At 67.1% G+C, this 12,197-nt stretch overlaps 2 protein-coding genes across 2 annotated transcripts in view; one reads left to right on the forward strand and one right to left on the reverse strand.

Annotated features, from left to right (window-relative positions):
- Positions 1-357: 357 nt before the first annotated feature.
- On the forward strand, positions 358-10,679 carry CHLRE_05g235102v5 (uncharacterized protein). The gene is made up of 6 exons (XM_043062241.1): positions 358-428; positions 1,124-1,223; positions 1,334-5,292; positions 6,246-6,287; positions 6,983-7,082; positions 8,091-10,679. Exons 1-6 carry the CDS (start codon positions 398-400, stop codon positions 8,707-8,709), a joined length of 4,851 nt encoding a protein of 1,616 aa, XP_042924805.1. The 5' UTR covers positions 358-397; the 3' UTR covers positions 8,710-10,679.
- Positions 10,680-12,001: 1,322 nt separating this feature from the next.
- The window catches only part of CHLRE_05g235144v5 (uncharacterized protein), a 4,096-nt gene continuing 3,900 nt past the window's right edge, over positions 12,002-12,197 (reverse strand). Inside the window, exon 1 of the mRNA XM_043062242.1 lies at positions 12,002-12,197. This exon is cut by the window's right edge and continues 3,900 nt beyond it. The gene's annotated coding sequence lies outside the window, so the exon portion shown is untranslated.

Genomic DNA, 12,197 nt, shown 5'->3' on the forward strand with positions numbered 1-12,197 from the left:
TACACACTCGCGCCGCCCAAACCCACCCCACCCCCACAAGTCGGTTGCTTAAGCAACACCCCAGTAGAACCGGCAGAGGAGACACAAGCAGAACACTAAACGGGCCAGATGTGGCGCTGACTAAGCGGGCTCCAGTCCGCTGCAAGACGCGCTGTGCAGGAAGTCCCACAGCCGCCCAGGCGCTGCCACTCCAGCCAGAGCTAGTACTCATGGGCGCCAGACAAGCTGATGACGATAATACGCCACGCCAGCGCCTGGAAAGAAATGCTGCCCAGAAGGAAATCTAGGGGGCCTGCACAGGTGATGCAAGCGTCAGCCGCAAGTTCAACTTCGGTGACCCACCCTGAACCTCCTCCACTTCACAAAGCGCGCCACCCGCCGTCCAGATGGCAACAAAATGCTCCAGCTTAGCCGCCTTGAGCTGTGCGGTGAGAAGCTGAGTGGGCAGAGCCGACAGGGTTTCAGGGGTTAGCGTGGCGGCAGTGAAACGCAGCCGCATCACCCTGCGCAGCTCGCTGACCACCTCCCGAACCACATGCTCCGACGTCTGCTTAGCAGGCTCGCGGGACCAGTACGCACACCAGACGGCGTACAAGAAGGTGGCCCGCAAAGTGCTCCACAGCAGCGCTCCCGCCCCCCGCGGGCCTGAGGCCCACATACCCATGCGGTCCCCCAGCATGAAGCCCGCGTCCGTCACTGGCGGCGCCGCTGCCTGGGGCGCAACACAGGCCCACAGCTGCTGCAGCCACGTCCTCGCCTGCGCATAAGCTGGACACTCCAGGAAGATGTGCGTCAGGCTGGCCCACGCCCGCGGGCCAGGTGGCCCGCAGGCGGGGTGAAGACAGTGCGCCCCCAACCCCCCGCACCCCGTGGTCACCCGTGGACGAATTCCCTTGCCCGCCCTGTACAGCCCGCAAGGCAGGTAAGCATGTTGCAGCCGGTACACAAGTACCTTTGCCCCCCGACTGGCGTGGCTGTCCCACAGCCTCCGCCACGTACCCCGCAGAAGGGACGCATCCGGGGGCGGCATGCGAGGGTCGCCCTCCACTGCCGCCGCTGCTGCCGCCGCCGCCGTGGCAGGCCCCGTGCTAGGCCCCGCCCCGCCCGCCGCCTGCTCCTGCAGCCGCGCGGACCGCCGCGGCCCCTCACCTGACTGCTGGGACGGGGACGCATACGACTGCAGTTCTTTCGCTGGCGTGTTCTGCAGCCCGGCTGCCGCAGAGGTGCGGTGGAGCCAGGGGTCCAGAGCCACCGGGTTATTGCGGAAATGCTGCGCCGCCGTGGTGGTCAGCTGCGCCGCTGCACGCTGCCACTCCGCCTCCCGCTCCACCAGCCGCGACTGTGCCGCCGGCTGGGTCCCCGAACCCCCCGCCTGCTGTGCTGGCGCTGGGCACGGCATGGCTGCAGGGCGGGCCGGAGCCGGAGGTGCGGCCGGGTTGCTGACAGTGAATGTCAACGGCCTGGGCTCGCCGTCTAAGGCGCGGGCGCTGGTCTCGCACCTGCAGCAAGTTGGGGCGGATGTGGCGATGGTGCAGGAGACCCACGCTACTGACACGACCGCGCTGGAGTCTTGCCTCCGTGCCGCGCAGGGGGCGTGCCTTCCGTGGCGCCACTGCCTCGCTGCCAGCCCGGCAGCGTCGCCCCACTCCTGTGGGGCGGCTATCCTGGCGCGGAGTCGGCTGTCCCTTCCAGGCTGCGTACTGCAGCCGCCGTCAACGGATGCGGCGGGCCGTGTGGTATGTTGGGATTGGGACGTGGGTCACCTGCGCCTGCGCTTCGTGTGTGTGTATGCGCCCACGGCCGTGGCGGACAAGCCTGCTTTCTTTGCCGGGCTGCATCCCCACCTGGCCACGGACAGGGTGCTTGTTGTCGGTGGGGACTGGAACTGTGTCACCGATGCCAGTCAGGAGGCGGCCCCTAGCCCGTCACGTGCTGCAGGTGCCCCGCAACTTGCCAGCCTCCTCGCCCAGTTCAGTCTGGTGGACCCTTGGGCGAGCAAGCGTGGCGGCGCCAAGGGCTACACGCATCCGGCCACACCCAAGCCGGCCACTCCCGCACGCCTGGATCGGTGGTATGTCAGTGCCACCGCGGCGCCGTGGGTGGTGGATGTCGCTCGCACGTATGGGGCACCTGGGGACCACAACGGTGTGCTGCTCACCCTGGCCTTGCCCGACCTGCCACATGCGCACCGGGAGCAGTGGCGCTTCCCCACGTACCTGCTGTTTCACCCCTCGCTGCGTTTGGAGCTCGAGCAGCGCTTGGAGGCGCACGTTGCCGCAAATCCCGTGGCCAGTACAGGTGACGGCGCTTGCACGCAATGGGAGGCGGACAAGTTCTTCTTGCGGGAGGCCGCCACCAGCATCCACCGTCGGCATGCACGCCAGACCCGGGATGGGCTGCATGGCGTGGTGCTGGCCGCAGACGCGGCCGCTGCCCTGGCCGACCGGCCGGGTGCCAGCACCGCGCAGCGTCAGGCTGCGGCCATGGCCAACTTGGCGGTGCGGGAGGAGCGGGCAGCTGCCGCAGCGGCCAGCCACAATGCCCGCGCTGCACTGATGGAGGAGCATGGGGAGCGGGGCACTCGCTGGTTCCATCGGCAGGCTGACGAGCCAGCAGCCGGCGCGCAGGAGCCCATCACGCACTTGAAGGTGCCGGGGCAACCGGCGCCTGTGGCGCTGACGGGGCCGGGCACGCGCAACACTGTCTCCGCCGCCGCCGCAGCCATGTACAGCAGCACCAGCCCCACCGGCCTGTTCCGCGTGCAGCCGGTCTGTACGGCGTCGCAGCAACAGCTTCTGGCGGCCATTGACCGCAAGGTTCCAGCGGATCTGCACGCCGCCGCAGAGGGGTCCGGTGACGGCGCCCTCAGTGATGCCGAGCTGATGGCAGCGCTGGCTGGCTCCGCCAATGGTAAAGCGCCTGGGTCGGACGGGGTCCCGTACGAGGTGTACAAGGTTTTCTGGGCACTGCTGGGCCCGCGCTTGTGTGCTGCTGCTGCCGCTGCCTTTGCTGCCGCTGCAGACGCCCACGATGGCGGCGAAATGGCGGCGGCGCTGCCCGCCTCCTGGCGGGAGGGCATCATCACGCTCATCTACAAGGGCAAAAGCCTGGACCGCGCCGAGCTGGCGTCCTACCGGCCCATCACGCTGCTCAACTGCGACTTCAAGATGGTGTCCAAGGCCGTCAGCGCCCGCCTGCAGCCCGCCCTGGATGCAGTTGTGGATGAGCTGCAGACCGCGTTCATCACCGGCCGCTGGATTGGAGACAACGCGCTGTACCTCCAAGGCCTGATCGAATGGATGCGCCTGGACGTGGGCGCGGACGGCACGCCACGGCAGGGTGGTGCGCTGTACTTCTTGGACATCGAAAAGGCGTATGACTGGGTGCACCGGCAGTGGCTGTATGCGTCCGCGGAGGGTCTGGGGTTTGGGCCGCGCATGCTGCGCTGGATCCGCCTGATCACTGCCAACGGCTCTGCCCGCGTGTGTGTGAACGGGATGCTTTCTGACGCCTTCCCAGTGCTGAACGGCTTGCCGCAGGGCAGCACCGCCTCACCACCCCTGTGGGTCATCCAGATGCAGCCACTGACGTCCTTTCTGCGGCGGCAGGTGGAGCAAGGGGCACTGCGCACGCCCCTGTTACCCAGCGGCGAGCAGGCGCCGCCTGCTGCCCACCACGCTGACGACACGACCCTCACGGCGCGCGACCCGGCAGTGGACGGGCCGGTCCTGATGGCGGCAGTACAGCTGTTCTGCCGCGCGTCCAACGCCCGTGTCCATCCGGACAAGAGCAAGGCCATGGGCCTTGGCAGGTTTGCGCACCTGACGGGCCCTTGCCCACACACGGGGGTGCCGTTTACCACTGGCGCCGTGACGCACCTGGGTGTGCCCCTGTCGTGGGACTCGGATGCGGCTGCAGCTGACTTGTACACCCGGCGGGCTCGCGGCATGGCGTTTGTGGCGCGTCTGTGGGCTGCCCTGTCTCTGACTCTCGTTGGCCGTGTGCACATTGCAAAGCAGGTGCTGGCGGCGAAGCTGGCCTACCACTTCAGCTTCCTCAACCCGTCGCCTGCGCAGCTGAAGGAACTCACCGACCTGGTGGACCACTTTGCTGCGCGCTCCATGCACGCTGAGGACGCCAGCCTGGTGTCGCACGGGAACCCGCTCCTGCTGCCAAAGCGGGAAACGGCCTGTCTGCCGTACAAGGATGGGGGTGTCAACCACGTCGACCTGCCTGCGTTCCTGTCTGCCCTGCAAGCTAAGACTTTCGCCCTCCTTGCCCAGCCAGGCCGGCAACCCTGGAAGATGCTCACCCGGGCGCTGCTTACTCATGTGCGCCCGGACTCCGCCACCACGTGGGCGTGGGTGTACAGCGACGCGCCGGCGCCAGCGGGGCTGCCTGCCCGGCTGGCGGCCGCGGTCGGCCACGTGCGGAGCGCGGGCGTGGAGCAGCATCCGCCGCAGCCAGCCACTCAGCCGCCAGCGGCACCGCCACAGTGGCGGGTTAGCCTGGACCAGCTGTGGGTGGCTAACGCTGCGGGGGCTGTGTCCTACGTCCACTACACGGGGCGGCTCTTGGAGCCTGGGCCTGGCGTGCTGCCCCCGGCGGTGGATGGGGCGTGGCAGCCTGCCTGTGTGCTGCAGCATCGCAAGCCGCGGCACCTGTGGACCTTTGAAGAGCGGGCGGCGTACGATGCAGCATCACCAGGGGACCGGGCGGGGGCGTGGCCTCGGGCGCCGTACTTCCTGGCGCCGGAGGCTGGGGTGGTGGTGCACCCGGAGCACTGCCGGATTGCGGGTGTCAGCTTGGCGGACTACACGGTGCGGGACGTGCGGCGGGCCATCACCGCGGCTAACCTGGCCGCACCTCCGGCTCCGGCCCGCCCCGCAGCCATGCCGTGCCCGGCGCCAGCACAGCAGGCGGGGGGTTCGGGGACCCAGCCGGCGGCACAGTCGCGGCTGGCGGAGCGGGAGGCGGAGTGGCAGCGTGCAGCGGCGCAGCTGACAACCACGGCGGCGCAGCACTTCAACAATAACCCGGTGGCTCTGGACCCCTGGCTCCACCGCACCTCTGCGGCAGCCGGGCTGCAGAACACGCCGGCGAGAACACTGCAGTCGTATGCGTCCCCGTTCCAGCACTCGGGTGAGGGGCCGCGGCGTTCCGCGCGGCTGCAGGAGCAGGCGGCGGGCGGGGCGGGACCTAGCACGGGGCCTGCCACGGCGGCGGCGGCAGCAGCGGCGGCGGTGGAGGGCGACCCTCGCATGCCGCCCCCGGATGCGTCCCTTCTGCGGGGTACGTGGCGGAGGCTGTGGGACAGTCACGCTAGTCGGGGGGCAAAGGTGCTGGTGTACCGGCTACAACATGCTTACCTGCCTTGCGGGCTGTACAGGGCGGGCAAGGGAATTCGTCCACGGGTGACCACGGGGTGCGGGGGGTTGGGGGCGCACTGTCCTCACCCCGCCTGCGGGCCACCTGGCCCGCGGGCGTGGGCCAGCCTGACGCACATCTTCCTTTTTTTTTTGGAGGAATCATCCTTACAAGGTTGAACAGGGGCAGACGCGCTGCCCCCCTGCTGCCTGAAGACAGCCTGGTCCCCGAGACCAGAACCCTGACAGGGCAAGAAGAGAAGAAAAGAGAAGAAAAACAGAAAGCAAACACCTCGAAAACCGCCAACAACCACCCCCACCCATCCCACCCCACCCCACCCCGACCCGGCAGACAGAGCAGGAGGCTGGCCCCCCCGCCCCCCGGGAGAGGTTGCACAAAAACACCGCCAGACCTAACCCAAGCACCAACCTACACCACAGCCTAACCGCAAGAACCACCACCACCGCGCGCCAGCAAAGAAAACACCAGCGCTACGCACTCGCCCCGCCCAAACCCACCCCACCACCACAAGTCGGTTGCTTAAGCAACACCCCAGGAGAGCCGGCAGAGGAGACACAAGCAGAAAACTAAACGGGCCAGATGTGGCGCTGACTAAGCGGGCTCCAGCCCGCTGCAAGACGCGCTGTGCAGGAAGGCCCACAGCCGCCCAGGCGCTGCGACGCCAGCCAGAGCTAAAACACATGGGCGCCAGATAAGCTGATGACGATAATACGCCACGCCAGCGCCTGGAAAGAAACGCCGCCCAAAAGGAAACCTAGGGGGCCTGCACAGGTGATGCAAGCGTCAGCCGCAAGTTCAACTTCGGTGACCCACCCTGAACCTCCTCCACTTCACAAAGCGCGCCACCCGCCGTCCAGATGGCAACAAAGTGCTCCAGCTTAGCCGCCTTGAGCTGTGCGGTGAGAAGCTGTGTGGGCAGAGCCGACAGGGTTTCAGGGGTTAGCGTGGCGGCAGTGAAACGCAGCTGCATCACCCTGCGCAGCTCGCTGACCACCTCCCGAACCACATGCTCCGACGTCTGCTTAGCAGGCTCGCGGGACCAGTACGCACACCAGACGGCGTACAAGAAGGTGGCCCGCAAAGTGCTCCACAGCAGCGCTCCCGCTCCCCGCAGGCCTGATGCCCACACACCCATGCGGTCCCCCAGCATGAAGCCCGCGTCCGTCACTGGCGGCGCCGCTGCCTGGGGCGCAACGCAGGCCCACAGCTGCTGCAGCCACGTCCTCGCCTGCGCATAAGCTGGACACTCCAGGAAGATGTGCGTCAGGCTGGCCCACGCCCGCGGGCCAGGTGGCCCGCAGGCGGGGTGAGGACAGTGCGCCCCCAATCCCCCGCACCCCGTGGTCACCCGTGGACGAATTCCCTTGCCCGCCCTGTACAGCCCGCAAGGCAGGTAAGCATGTTGCAGCCGGTACACCAGCACCTTTGCCCCCCGACTAGCGTGGCTGTCCCACAGCCTCCGCCACGTACCCCGCAGAAGGGACGCATCCGGGGGCGGCATGCGAGGGTCGCCCTCCACCGCCGCCGCTGCTGCCGCCGCCGCCGTGGCAGGCCCCGTGCTAGGCCCCGCCCCGCCCGCCGCCTGCTCCTGCAGCCGCGCGGAACGCCGTGGCCCCTCACCCGACTGCTGGGACGGGGACGCATACGACTGCAGTTCTCGCGCCGGCGTGTTCTGCTGCCCGGCTGCCGCGGAGGTGCGGTGGAGCCAGGGGTCCAGAGCCACCGGGTTATTGTGGAAGTGCTGCGCCGCCGTGGTGGTCAGCTGCGCCGCTGCACGCTGCCACTCCGCCTCCCGCTCCTGGGTAACCAAGGCAGTGCACGCTGCCACTCCGCCTCCCGCTCCTGGGCGCGAGGGTAATCCAGGGCAGATTACGGGATCAGAAGTCCGGGTGCCCGGTGAGAGGGTGGCCGACAGGACGCGAACAACCCAGGGCGGGCGCGGGGCGCACGGTGCGAGAAGGATGCTAGCTAGGCACGCGGAACAGGCAGGGCAGACCCCCGGGCCGCCTCCCAGCACCTACTCCGGCTGCCCTCGAGTAAGGCGGGACGAGACGCACACGCACATGGCTGACCCGCCCGCGGGACCCGGGTAGGCGGACGCCAGAATCGGGGAACGGGCCCCGGACGTAAGGGGGGCACTAGGTGGCGCAGGCGGGCCGAGTAAGGCTTGGCGGGAGACGGATAGACGGAGTAGACGGAGTGCAGAGGATTAACACTCGGCCAGGCAGGGGGCTATCTACCCACGGCTCGTGTCACTGCGATAGACAACCCACAATCGGGCAGATTGGTTCCTGGATACCGATCAACGCGGGCCCTGCCACGGGGGTCCGTGGGCCACCCGCGAGCCGGGGGAAACATATGAAGCCGGCAGGACAGGCGGCTCGCCTGGCGGAAGAGGCGCAGAACACGCCGGCGCGAGAACTGCAGTCGTATGCGTCCCCGTCCCAGCAGTCGGGTGAGGGGCCGCGGCGGTCCGCGCGGCTGCAGGAGCAGGCGGCGGGAGGGGCGGGACCTAGCACTGGGCCTGCCACGGCGGCGGCGGCAGCAGCGGCGGCGGTGGAGGGCGACCCTCGCATGCCGCCCCCGGATGCGTCCCTTCTGCGGGGTACGTGGCGGAGGCTGTGGGACAGCCACGCCAGTCGGGGGGCAAAGGTGCTGGTGTACAGGCTGCAACATGCTTACCTGCCTTGCGGGCTGTACAGGGCGGGCAAGGGCATTCGGCCACGGGTGACCACGGGGTGCGGGGGGTTGGGGGCGCACTGTCCTCACCCCGCCTGCGGGCCACCTGGCCCGCGGGCGTGGGCCAGCCTGACGCACATCTTCCTGGAGTGTCCAGCTTATGCGCAGGCGAGGACGTGGCTGCAGCAGCTGTGGGCCTGCGTTGCGCCCCAGGCAGCGGCGCCGCCAGTGACGGACGCGGGCTTCATGCTGGGGGACCGCATGGGTATGTGGACCTCAGGCCCGCGGGGGGCGGGCGCACTGCTGTGGAGCACTTTGCGGGCCACCTTCTTGTACGCCGTCTGGTGTGCGTACTGGTCCCGTGAGCCTGCTAAGCAGACGTCGGAGCATGTGGTTCGGGAGGTGGTCAGCGAGCTGCGCAGGGTGATGCAGCTGCGTTTCACTGCTGCCACGCTAACCCCTGAGACCCTGTCGGCTCTGCCCACTCAGCTTCTCACCGCACAGCTCAAGGCGGCTAAGCTGGAGCACTTTGTTGCCATCTGGTCGGCGGGTGGCGCGCTTTGTGAAGTGGAGGAGGTTCAGGGTGGGTCACCGAAGTTGCACTTGCGGCTGACGCTTGCATCACCTGTGCAGGCCCCCTAGGTTTCCTTTTGGACGGCGTTTCTTTCCAGGCGCTGGCGTGGCGTATTATCGTCATCAGCTTGTCTGGCGCCCCATGTGTCATAGCTCTGGCTGGAGTGGCAGCGCCTGGGCGGCTGTGGGACTTCCTGCACAGCGCGTCTTGCAGCAGACTGGAGCCCGTTTAGTCAGCGCCACATCTGGCCCGTTTAGTTTTCTGCTTGTGTCTCCTCTGCCGGTTCTCCTGGGGTGTTGCTTAAGCAACCGACTTGTGGGGGTGGGGTGGGTTTGGGCGGCGCGAGTGCGTAGCGCTAGTGTTTTCTTTGCTGGCGCGCGGTGGTGGTGGTTCTTGCGGTTAGGCTGTGGTGTAGGTTGGTGCTTGGGTTAGGTCTGGCGGTGTTTTTTGTGCAACCCCTCCCGGGGGGCGGGGGGGCCAGCCTCCTGCTCTGTCTGCCGGGTCGGGGTGGGGTGGGGTGGGATGGATGGGGGTGGTTGGTGGCGGTTTCGAGGTGTTTGCTTTCTTTTTTCTTCTCTTTTCTTCTCTTCTTGCCCTGTCAGGGTTCTGGTCTCGGGGACCAGGCTGCTTTCAGGCAGCAGGGGGGCAGCGCGTCTGCCCCTGTTCAACCTTGTAAGGATGATTCCTAAAAAAAAAAAGGCGGGCTGAGGCGGACTAGCCAACCGACAGCACCTTGAAGGGGCGGGCGGGCAATGCCGGGCAATGCCGAGCCAGATCAGACAGGCAACACGCCAATAAGTAACAGCTGCCAAGACACATACACATGGAGGAGGAGCCCAGTACATACAGTCGACGCGGGAAGAGCGGCAGCGGCAGGAACAGATTGAAGCCGAGTAAGAAGCGCCAGACCTGGGGGGGGGGGGCGCCGGAATACCCTGGCAGATAGTAGCGGTGGGGAAGGAGCGAGGGTAGAGGGGCAAGAAGCCACGCGAGGGGACCGTCGGTAAGATAGTCCACCTGAGCGATACGTGCCAGGGCAAGCAGAAGCACGGCACGCGGGTTGGGACGTCACCGGCAATTGCGCAAAACCGGACACGCACGTGAGTGAGCTATGCAGTCAGGGGCCAGCCGGAGAGATGGAAGACACTAGCGGCCTATCTATATCATCAGCAAAGGGGGCGGGTTGCAGTTACCAATAGTCAGTGCGCATGTATAGGAGCGAGGAGGAGAGCGGGGATACACCAAAAACCGCGGCCAGTACACAAGCATCAAGCAAGCAACGGGAACACACCGACGGGAACACACCAGCCGGACGCAGCTGGGGAGCGGCACAAGTTTAAAAGCATATGGCGGCCCAACCAAGTAGGACGCACGCAACCGCTGGCGGAGGAGCAAGGGTTGCGGTCACCAGCCCAAGCTAAGCCAAACCAAACCAAGCGGATGGGGAAGAGCGAGGAGGAGAGCGGGGGCCGGGGGGTGGGTGCTGTAGCAACGGCCACCGGGGCACGCCGTGCTAAGAGGTGAGGCAGGCAGGCAGGCAGGCAGGCAGGCAGGCAGGCAGGCAGGCAGGCAGGCAGGCAGGCAGGCAGGCAGGCAGGCAGGCAGGCAGGCAGGCAGGCAGGCAGGCAGGCAGGCAGGCAGGCAGGCAGGCAGGCAGGCAGGCAGGCAGGCAGGCAGGCAGGCAGGCAGGCAGGCAGGCAGGCAGGCAGGCAGGCAGGCAGGCAGGCAGGCAGGCAGGCAGGCAGGCAGGCAGGCAGGCAGGCAGGCAGGCAGGCAGGCAGGCAGGCAGGCAGGCAGGCAGGCAGGCAGGCAGGCAGGCAGGCAGGCAGGCAGGCAGGCAGGCAGGCAGGCAGGCAGGCAGGCAGGCAGGCAAGCAGGCAGGCAGGCAGGCAGGCAGGCAGGCAAGCAGGCAGGCAGGCAGGCAGGCAGGCAGCCAGGCAGGCAGGCAGGCAGCCAGGCAGGCAGGCAGGCAGGCGGGCGCCTGGGAAAGCGGGGCTTGCCACACCCTAGGCAGCCCGCGGCCTGAACACTAGGACGCATGCTGGGGCACACACCCACTACCCGCACTCAATCGGACTCAAGCCCCCCCTGGCACAAGAGAAACCGTGCACTGCCGCCCGGGGACGGACCTGGTGCGGCCGGCGGCATGCACCACGGCTGCCCGCGCACACCAGGAGGGGACACACGGCGGATTGCACCATGGCGATACGCGGCAATCTTTAACCAGTACTGAAAGTCCTCACCATTGGCGGAACGGAAGCTCGCAAGCCCCAGCGAACATACAAGCAGGGCCCACTGGGACTATGGTTGGGACACCGCCGGTGGCCCGACAGGCCGACACCGCGCGGCAGGCGGCACGCAGGACAAACAGGGAAAGGGAGGCGACGAACCACATGGGTAGGCGCGCTCAAACACTGCAGAGACCCAAGCAGCGGCTAGACAGGGGATGCAGCAAGCGCTGGCCCCGGCCCCGCGCGGGCCAAATTCGTGACCGTGGGGGCACGCGGAGCGCCGCCCATGGTTGGGGTGAAGGCAGGGAGTAGAGTGGTACAGAAGAGAGACCCAGGCTGGGCACAACGTCCGATGCAGACTGCGCAACCAATAAGCTGCGTCAACACGCTGTACGTGCACACGCGCGCGGCAGCCCAAGAGGTGGGGGCAGGGAGGATCGCGGCAGCGCGAGGCGTCCTATACGAGACATTGCCCAAATAGGTAGCCGTAGCGAAAGAGCGGTGAAGTGGCCGGAGGAAGGGAAGGCAAAATCGTGTCGGCGCAGATTTGGGAACGGGAAGGGAGTGGGGAGCGGGGCCCACTTGGGAGGGCTCAGTATCGGGGACAGGCAGGGGAATGGAGATGGCAGGTGCGCCACGGGGCCTGGTAGCGGAGGAGTGTGCACACACCCATGGATGCGCATCAGCAAACTTCCAGCCAGCCAGCAACTTTTCGGTACAGTAACTCCGGCGTTCGTCCAGCCGCGCACTCCTGCCCTGCCGTTGCAAAGTGTTTGCCATCTTCTGGGGGCTGAGAGTTTGCTGCACCCTGCGGGACTTCACCAATAACCTGCCTGGACACTGCCCCATCGCACACCAACGGATGCTGGGGCCATACACGCGAGGGCGGGGGGATGCGGGGACGCAGCCACGAAGGACACAGTATTAGCGTCAGGAATGCCGGGAGATGATGTGGGTAGATAGGCCGCTGGTCGTCAGCGGTGTGGCCGGGCTGCATCGGGACACACACACACCCCTGTCCCGGGACAGGCCGCCATGGGGCGGTGTGGTCGGGCGCGTAAGCCTTGGAGGCAGCAATAGAGAGCGCTATGCCTTACAAGGTAGACGTAGCTACCGACCGCCCAAGTCAAGTTAACCCTTGTACGGAAGACACTCTTGGCACTTCACCAATGAGACTTATTGAAGTGCTCGCCTGCTCGGCCCCATTCGCCCGGCCCCATCGCATCCGTACCACCCGCGACCCTCGCGGAAGTACGCGGAATCCCTCCACACAGTTACCCTTCCACCCACACTGGGAGCAGTCTATCAGACTGCGCGGAAAGGAC

The sequence above is a fragment of the Chlamydomonas reinhardtii genome, chromosome 5, assembly GCF_000002595.2.
Source record: "Chlamydomonas reinhardtii strain CC-503 cw92 mt+ chromosome 5, whole genome shotgun sequence".
NCBI classification, from domain to species: Eukaryota; Viridiplantae; Chlorophyta; class Chlorophyceae; order Chlamydomonadales; family Chlamydomonadaceae; genus Chlamydomonas; species Chlamydomonas reinhardtii.